Genomic DNA, 10015 nt, shown 5'->3' with positions numbered 1-10015 from the left:
CCACCCCCCACCCCCCACTGCAGAAACAGAAGTTTCAGCCATTTTGTTGCATTCTCTAGAATGATCAAGTCACTGGTGTTCAGGTTTGGTGCAAAGGGTGATATGTTTCTACTCCCCTTCCCATCTCTTTTGCAGATTTCTTTTGGAGTTTTTAATGTTCTTGCCCAGCAACAGCTCACCTATTCAATATTTTTGTCAAGCTGTGTGTTGCTGCCTATAGATAGTTCCACTGCTCCTGCTCTTTGAGCCCAGGTAACGAAGACTGGGCTGTGGCTGCCCTTGTGTCTTTGCTGCTCATCCCCCTCAGCTCCAGTGGCTGCCCTTGTGTCTTTGCTGCTCATCTCCCTCAGCTCCAATGGCAGAATTGTTGTGGCGTCACATTAAGAAGGCTGCAAGTTCTGGTGGCAAGGAGTGGTTAGGGCATTGTTTGGAGGCAGTCTAGGGGCATGCGCAATCTGGACCTCCATCAGTCATTATTAAGAGACTGCCCCATCCTAAGTGAGCAGCAGGCTCCGTCCACCAGACAGGAGCTGAGAAGGGATGAGTTCCCAGTTCTCCTGTCATTGTCAGCAGTGATAATAGGTAACCAAGCTCATCCAGAACAGCCACTGTAGACACATCTCACACAGCTTCTGTGGGCACCCTCTGGCCAGTAAGCGAGATGGCTACAACTTGGCAACACAACAACATGGGCCCTAGCCCTGGTGAGACCTTTACTATTTCTTCTCTTAGTGATTTGGGTAAAGTAGTTGGCTTTCTAGCCAAAGTACTTACCAGTTTAGTTGTTCAAACATGGCTGTTATCCCTGTCAGTGCTGGTGTTGGATATTCTGCTGGTGGTTCAGTTAATCCTTTTAATTATTCTGTTTCTACTATTGCTGTTAACCCTGTCAGTTCTGGCATACATTACATTACATTACATTACATTACATTACACATGCTGGTGTAATGTATATTCTTTTTCTAATGCTGTTAACCCTTAATTTTCTAACTTAGTTGCAAGTCCTCCAAAATCTCACATATCTGAGTCCTTTTTGGAAAAGGCTCTCTCAAGTGAGCTCTCTCCTATAGGTTACCACACATCGGTATCCATTAAAGAAAAAGATTTGGCGGGGCAATATTTTTTATATTTTATTTCTGTTACCATCTTCTAAATAATTTTTATCTATGTCTCATAAGAAATCATATACGGTAACTGGTTTGATAACGATAATAGGAGAAGACCTGTGTCTAGAACTTTCCAGAATTGGGCTTCTGGCTTATTTCATCTGGTGATTGTTTTTCAGAAAAATTTTCGGGATTATTTCAGAATTTGAATATTGTAGAAGAACCCTTTCCAAAATTCATGGTTTAGTTATGATGAGAATTTTAGGCATAAACTTTCAGTTCACCCATCCTTGCAATGGAGCATTAAAGATGCGGGTCTCTAGCTCAATCTAATGTTGCCATAAAGACCTTTGATAAAGCAGAAAATTCCTAGCAGTATACAGAATTCTTTTCATAAAGAAGCATGCTTTGCATAAAATGAAGCACATATTTACATATTTATCAAACTGCAGATATAAACTCAAATGTTGATACTGCACTGCTGCCCATGTGCCTTACGCTGCTCCATAAAAGCTTTGGATGCTGCCACTCAACCTCAGTCAAGGGATGCTAATTTCAAAGGCCTTGACACCAGTAAGACTGACAAACATGTTGCCATGGCTAGAGCACTATCCAGACAGCAGGATGGCAGAGTTCCTTAGTAATGGCTTCAAAGAAGGTTTTTGAGTGCCTGCTTTCTCTGTTATAAAGGTTGCGTTTCAGTTAAAAACCCTGTTTTTCTCACCCTGATTTTGTTCAAGAAAAACACTGATCAAGAATTAAGAGAATGCAGAATAGCAGGGCCCTTCTCTTCCCCTTTTTCCCCAGATTTTAGAATATTCCGACTTGGGCTAGTCCCTAAAAAAGAACCTGGTTCTTTCTACTTAATTGGCCATCTTTCTTTTCTCTCTGGTAAATCTTTGAATGGTGAGATATCGGACATTGAGGCTTCAGCATTGTATATATCCTTTGATGAGGCGCTGGCTTTATTGACACACTATGGCAGATCTTCTTTGCTAGATAAGGTAGATAGCTAGATTTCTAGATAGATAGCTAGAAGGTAGATAGATAAATCAACCTTTCATCTTTTACCTGTACACCATCAAGGTTTTAAATTTCTAGGATTTCATTTTGATGTTTATTCTATTATAATAAAAGAATACCAATAGGTTTTTCCTTATCTTGTTTTTATTTTGAAACCTTTTTGACTTTTGTCTACAGTGGGTTTTATCAAAAGTTTTTGGCTTCTGATGGTTTTATTCATTCTTTGGATGATTTCTTGTTTGTCGGTCCTGCCGATTCTTCAATTTGTTTGAAGCATTATCCTGTTTTTTTCAGCATCTGCGAGTCATTTGGCTTTCCATTGCCCCATAAAAAGATTGTCTTTCTAGCCCCTGCAATCAAATTCCTGGACGTCACTATGTATACTATCTAGAATCTTGACTGCCTTTAGCTAAGTTCAATAGGATCTATGATTATTATTATTATTATACAGGATTTATATAGCGCCAACAGTTTGCACAGCACTTTACAATATGATTTTATCAAAACATAAAGTCCTTCTCAGAGATGTTCCATCCCTTCTGGGAATATGCCCTTGGGGCTAGGGTCATTTCTGTTTCTAGTATATATCCTTGCAGGTTTGTTCTTGCTACCCTTAAGTACCCTTATTTCCACATTTCCATTACATATGCTATTTAAGAGGATTTAAAAGTGTGCGATGAATTTTTGGTTGGTTTTATGGGTGTACTATATGGCAACAGGAGTTCAAGTGAAGACTTCGACATTGGTTTATTCACAGGTGCGTCAGGTTCTAAGGGTTCTGGTTAATGTTAAGCAGGACATAGGTGTGCTTCTAAATAGCATACTTCTTGGAGTGTTCCAGTGTAGTTTTTAGAACAGTTCTTTGCTATTCTTTCAGTAGTCATTTCGAGAAATTATTTCCAGAATCGTTATTTTCATTATTTTTCATACAAACAAAGGTGTATTTTTCTCCATTAATTGTTTATTGTCTAAATCAGAATTAGTTGCTAAGCTCCTTCATTTTTCTTTTTGCATTGCATGAAATGTAATATTTGATAAAGGTAGATTCAATATTTATTTGCAGTTTTTGAAGTTCAGAGAGCTTGCCCCAGGGGCGGATCCAAATGGCTTTCAATGCCCAGACTTCCTCTGGGGTATGATCTTGGATTAGTCACTGCTAATCTGAAAAAAATCAGTAGCTCCTATGTCCTGGGAAGAATATCTTCAAGCCTGGTCAAAATGGTGTTCATTTCTTTGACTGTAACTATTGAAATTAGTATGTTTATTCATATGCAGCTCTACTTTTTTCCTTGAAGTCAAACTTGAGCTCATCATTAGTTCACAAAATTGCATCAGGCATCTTATATTTCTCTTAAATTTTCTGGTCTTATCGTCCTTTTTTCCAGCTCATCATGTGCTTAGAAGTTTTAAACGGTTTCATCCGGTTGTTGATGATACAGTAGGCGTTTAATTTCAGCAAACCTTCTATCCAAATACATTTCTCTTTCAGAGTTAATTTGTGTTGTGACAACTCTTTTTAATCTACCTTTGTCCTTGTCTTTTTTGGTGCATTTAGGATTATTTTCTGATATTTTTAAAGTTGAAACTCAAATTATTTATTCATAGTTAAAATGCAGATCAGGTGGGTAGAGGTAGGTGGATTAATTGTCCGTCTAGGAGTATCTTTCTATAAGGCCTCTTCTTTAGGCTCCTTTTTTTTATCCATGCTGATCTGATTTATTTTCTGCTGTACCTTCTTCTTGTCTCAAAAATCATAACTTATCTGGCTTTTGATTTGCTTTCTGGCTTAGAAGTGTTGGGTGTTGTGATAGTAACAGATAAATAATTGATGTTTGTCCTGACCTTGTTATTAATTAATTTAGTTTGTTTTTTTAGGTTCAGCCAAAAGCATTATCTGGGTAGGTAGCCTTCCTTTTATTTTCTTTGGCCCAGAAGGAGAGCATCAACCAGTACTTATACAGAAAATTTAGGTATGGACGTTAGTCAATTCCAAACTTTATGGTAGGGAGTAAAGGGTTTGAGATGGAGAATCTTTGGGACCAACCGATTCATTTGTCAAGAATTTGGCCTTCTACAGATGTTGTGATCTTTTATGTGGGGGCTTATGACCTGGGCAAGGTTAAGACTTGGTACCCCTTATGTTACAACATAAGAGATATGTATTCCTTTAAAGTTTTGTTTACACATGCTGTTCTTGCCTTACTTGATATGGTGCCCAGGCTATTTTTATGTATTATTTAGGCAGAATAAAAAAAATGCCCTCATAGAACCACAATTTACAGTTCCTTGGTTTCATTTGGTGGGATATCATATCGCCATTTAGTACTAGTGGGTTTTGGTCCTGGACTTTAAAAACCAGATCTAGTCCATTTGTCTGACATAGGTTTGGGCATTTTCAATATGGGCTTATTGAATATTGCTAAACAACCCACTGTGTTTGGGGAGCTTCAGCCGCTTGGTTCCTGATTGGCCTCAGCTGTTGGAGTTAGTCTGGATTGACATGATGGTATGATTATCTGGAATTAGCTTTATGTTTGAGTCTGTGCTGTTAATGCTAGGTCAATTATTTAATGTGGTTTTTTTTTATTGTCTGTTATGAAATTTTGAAGCACCCATTAAATAAACTTATTTGAGTTTGTGTCTTTTTATTTCTAGTTATTTAATTATTTCTCCTTTGTACTTTCCCATGACTGGATCCCTAGTGTTCAACGGGGACCCCATAAGACACTGCAAAGGGTGCTGTGCTCCACCTCTTCCCATGTCATTTCCAGGTTGCTATTGAAGTTTTCAGACCACATTTTTCCAGTAGTTAAACTATTGGATATTTTTGGTGGGCCATGTGCCTACATGCCATTGCCTATATATTGCTCCACTGTTCCTGATCTTTTAGACTCTGTAAGGACTGGACTGCGGCTCCCACCTACTCTCCTTTTTCTACATTTCAAGTTTTGTCACAGTGTTGTGTAGTACAGGTTAGTCATGCAGCCTGGTCTGGATGGACATTGTGATATGATTATCTGGAATTGGTTTTATGGTCTGTGACTTTAGGGCTAGGTCTCTTATTTAATGTGGTTAAATGTTTGTTATTAAATTTTGGCTCACCCCTTAAATAAACACTATGGTCAATTTTCCTTGTTATGTTATTATTGCTCCTTTGTACTATCACATGTAAATTCAATAAAATATCCAAAAGAGTGGGTAAAATTCGCTTGTTAAGGGAGTTACGGCTGAGGGGAACTTTACAAAGACCTTAGCACCAAGATCCTTAAGAAATAAAGCAAGCTGGTGGAATTTTTAACAACAAACAACCCATATCTACTCAAAGCTAATATTTCAGCTGAGTGGTTCTTTAAAAAATCCAGCTCAAAGAACATTAATTATGTTATGTACAAGGCCACCAGAATCACCTTTCCTCAGTTTGAAGCACTCATGAGAGTGAAGGATAATTGCTGATTAATTGATATAGGTTACTGCATTTTGCCTAATTAGACAAACCTGAATTTCCATTAATGCCCGACATAATTTGTACTTGTGGGAAATTTAAAAACAATTTTTTTCCTAGTATTTATACATATTTTTTCATCAATGGAATTAAAGTTGGCCATAGAATCCTGATTGTAGATTTATTTTTTGCAGCGATATTTTAACCTATGGATTGTTGCAAAGGTGGACATGCCTGCTGGAAATGTTTGACCTAAGGTTGCTTGAACATCAGAACAGGTTAGTGTATAGAAAAGAGAGATATTTTACTGGTCACATGGTTTGTTGTTTGTAAACGCATAAACAAAGGCACTGTGTATCGGCACCCTCAGGGTATACTGTTCCAACATTTTGCTTAGGCTACTTAAAAATATCATACAGCTCTGATTCCCTACTTTGTAGTGACAGCTGCACAGAGGCCACACTTAAAACTTTCTCTGCTTAAGCCCTAGTGGCTGTCATAATCACGGAGCTTCAGACTAACTCATTTGGGTTTAATTAAGAGTATTTCAAAAAACCAGGTCTGCCTATAGCCACAAGTGCTGAACTTGAGAACCCTTGAGTATTGACTGTAATTTTTGAGTAACTCTGTTATATTTCAGCAATGGTTAGCACAAACACAAAGACATTTGGTCCTGTTGGAAAGTTACTGCATAATCCTCTAAAACTACCTTTTGTAAAATCACAAGTTAGCAAACATATAATAACAATAAAAACAATAACAATAATAATACTAATTAGATACTTACCCTCCCAATTAGCACAGGCTCTGGTCCTGCATATTCTTCAATTACAAAGAACTGGTTCCAGACCCAGCTACGCTTGGAACGTGGAGGAGGGCCAGGCCCCTGAGGAGGAGATGATGGAGACCCAGCCTCCACACTAAGACCAGGAGACATTTCCTCCAAAACTGGCACAGTGGAGGAGCAGCCAAGAAGTAGCAGAGAGAGTAGAGGACATAAGTGAAGGGCAGGCATTGGGAAGATGCAAACCTTGCAGTAGAATAATAAGTCCAGAGGACAAAGGTCACAACAAACTGCAACTTCTTTGTTGTTTGGGGAAACCTTCCATGTAGTTAAGAGAAGAAATTTATGATTCACCTCAGTCCATGCGATGTGAGACTGGCAGAGAAATAAGAAAAAAAGGAAGAAAAGGTTACAATGTAGGACTACTCAGCTCCCCTTCATTTTTAAAGCATGTCAGTGAAAATGTTTATTTTTTAAAATCTAAACTGTTTATTTGAAGGATCTTTTCTGTTTTCTTACAAATTACTAAAATGTTAGTAACTATGACTGACTGCAATTTGATTGCGTATGCATTAAATCAGGTTCAGCTTTTCTATATTCTTGCTGTCTTTACTTTTTAAGACAAACAGCAATGAGCTTAGTGAGGTTCCCATGTCAAGTAACTAGCAATTATCTTTCATGACTGAGGAACGGTGAAGTCTGATTGGTTACTCTCAATTATTGCACTTTTTGCAGTAGGTTATACAAGGCAGACTGTGTCAATATACGTTGTTCCTTTTTACCAGTGCTTGTTAACCTTGTTAACTGTGTTGCACAGCCATTCTTTGCCACCACTTCAGAGGTCTAGCATAGTAATGCTAATAATGACACATATCCTTTCAGCACTTTGAAAGGACCATTATCATGTGGCTGTATAGTCAACAGCTGCAGCAGTGAGCTCTGGGCATCTTTGAGGTCAGCGGGGACGTAACAGGGAGTGTCTGTCATTAGTACATTAGAAGCAGTGGACATGGGAAGTCCACTGCCACCAGTTTTGTCTATACACTGAAGTGCAAGTAAAAGGGATACAATTAGAAAAAGCTAAGCAAGAATTATATTCAGAGCTGTGCTGCTCCTGTTGTCTGCACTTTTGTTTTTCTCTCTCCAGATCTCCTCTGCGCTCTTCCCCTCTCCCTGCAGGCCTGATATTTTATGTGAAAGGGGTTTGACTGTTTTTTTTTTCTTACCTCTCTCTCTTTCCCCTCTTGACTATAGGGGATTTTGGTTTAAATCTTACTACTGCTCTCTCACTCAAGCATTCCTACTGTTTACCTCTCAGTTTCTTCTCCCCATCGCACCCCCCTTGTCTAGAAGTTATTTCCCCGGTTTGGTTTTAGCTGTGTACAAATTGTACCATCTGTCTCTCCTCTCTACTTCTCCTTCCCTTTCTCCCCTCGCTTCTCCTTTCTCCCTCTGTCTCTTTGTATGCCCGTCATGTTCAACACTTTACTGCAATAAGAAGAGGATAAGAAATCATAGGGAGAGAGACTCAGAGAGGGAGGGGGATAGAAAAAAAGGGAGATATAAAGAGACGAGAAGGAAAAACAAAACTGACAAAATGGGTAAGAGAGAAAGGAAAATATGCCTAAAGGAGGAAATGATGAGGAAGAAATAAAGAAGGAATGGACATGAAACAAGGGAAGGGCAGAAGAATAGGGAGGGTGTAGAGGATGGCAGCAGCTTGCCTGGACACAATTTCTGCCACTGCAGAAGTTCTGTGGCTCTAAGGGACACACATGACCATCTGGTGACACATCTCAGTGATGGCATCAAATATCCTGCAGTAACTCCTTAGGGGCTCAAATAGGTGACCAGAATGGAGACAAGTCACAGAATTCATCTTTCTATGATTTATATGTGTTTTTTTTTTTCTTGGGGCTATGCATAACAAATTTATAATATGTAGGGATTTTTTTAACTTTATCTCTACTTATTTCCATTTAGATATTTCCAGTGTCCTGCCATCTGGAGCTGTCCTTTTCCACATTACTGTTCCTCCTGCTATCTTCATTCCAACTGTTGTAAAATTCATGTCTCTTCTCCCTGTAGGGTTTAGTGGATTATTCTAGTGTGGTGGATGCTATGTATTAACTTTCACATATAAATTACAATTTTCTTCGTGAGACAGTATCTGCGCATAACACAAATTAAACTATTACATATACATGTCAGGTGGATTGTCTGCCAGGGAGTATGGACAGAATGTTGCATTTGACATTCTGATGGAGTCATTGATCCTCTCCCTCCCTGTCTTATTGCTCCCTAAAACTCCTTATAGGATCCCATTTCAGCACCCTATAAAGCTTCTATTGCCTGGCATAAGTGCTCCTTGTAATGCCTGATTAGACCATTTGGTGCAATTGATCCCATTGTTCAGTTAAATCTCTTCTCACTGCATCTCCTTTTACAATGCATAAAACTGTTTTTCCATGGCTCTTCCATTACTTATATTGCTCCACATAACCTTTCCCTATAAATCCGATATTGCTCTACATAAATTCTCTAATTGCTCCATAATTACTCCCTATAAATGTGTTCCCTTACCCCGTTTAACCTTCTACAATAAGTGCACCATATAACTTCTATTTTTATCCTTATCTGATTCCTAGAGCTCCTCCTTATTCACATTTCCTCCAACTGACCATCATTCAAACAGTGGCCATCAATTGCCAATTCAACCCCATATGTCCTCTCTGTTCAACCTTCCACATAACTCCAACAACTGGTAAATAGAACTCCTGTCTATAACGCCTCCTGGAACACATCAAGTAACCAGAACTCCTCCTACTGCTTCTAGTGTATGCTGTTGCACTGTGTGCAGAATTATCATGCAGACAGCTGGGACCCAACTGAGCTTCTTCAATGTCTTCAGATGTAATTGGGAACATTCACATGTGTGTATAAACCCATTAGCTCTGCATGAATGCAGTGCACATTGGGCATACTGTGAATCTGTACGATCACGTCATGAGAGTACGTCTGCTTACAAATCCATACAGAAATACACTCACATATGTGTATGTATCATTATATATGGTTATGCACAGAATTTCCATGTGTGCACAGGTGTTGGCAGTGCCCCTCATACAGGCACATGTGTGAACATAGAATACCTGTCCATCATACACACATACCACATACACTCATTACACTCAAACAGAAGTTTTAACGCACCGTATAACTCCAGACGTATGAGACAGACCTCTGCGAAGACAGGTCAAGATGTGGCAGAGACCACTGCAGAACTAGCTCCAGATGTGTGCCAGAGACCACTGAAGGGATCGATGCTATGGTATGAGAGACCGCTGCAGAGACTGCTCCAATTGTATGGCAGACTCCTGCAGAGAGAGTTCCAGATGTGAGAGAGGACAAGACTGCTGCAGAGACAGCTCCAAATCTGCGAGAGCCTGCTGCATAGACCATGTGATAGAGAAGAACAGACAATGTTAGAGACAGTTAGTGGCAGACAGTGCTAGAGAGTGAGAGGACGAGACACACAGGGTGAGGGTGATAGACTAATAGAGCTAGACGGAGAAAGAGAGGAAGACAGGCAGATACAGGTTTCTGCAGATGCTGCTCTGGTTATAGAGCGAGTGATGCTGAGAATACGAGTTGACATGC

General features: G+C 39.3%; 1 protein-coding gene across 1 annotated transcript in view; it reads right to left on the bottom strand.

The window, feature by feature from the left end:
* CDH24 (cadherin 24) overlaps positions 1-10009 on the bottom strand; it is a 66997-nt gene extending 56988 nt beyond the window's left edge. Inside the window, exons 1-2 of the mRNA XM_018556137.1 lie at positions 9569-10009; positions 6359-6730 (exon numbers count right to left, since the gene is read on the bottom strand). Of these exons, the coding sequence (XP_018411639.1) occupies positions 6359-6730; positions 9569-9817 (621 nt within the window). The 5' untranslated portion in view covers positions 9818-10009. The remainder of the gene's footprint in view (positions 1-6358; positions 6731-9568) is intronic.
* Positions 10010-10015: the final 6 nt, after the last annotated feature.

This window comes from Nanorana parkeri, unplaced genomic scaffold, assembly GCF_000935625.1.
Source record: "Nanorana parkeri isolate BGI_ZX_2015 unplaced genomic scaffold, ASM93562v1 scaffold225, whole genome shotgun sequence".
NCBI lineage: Eukaryota > Metazoa > Chordata > Amphibia > Anura > Dicroglossidae > Nanorana > Nanorana parkeri.
The sequence above is the reverse complement of the archived record's forward strand: the minus strand, read 5'-3'. Positions and strand labels throughout refer to the sequence as shown.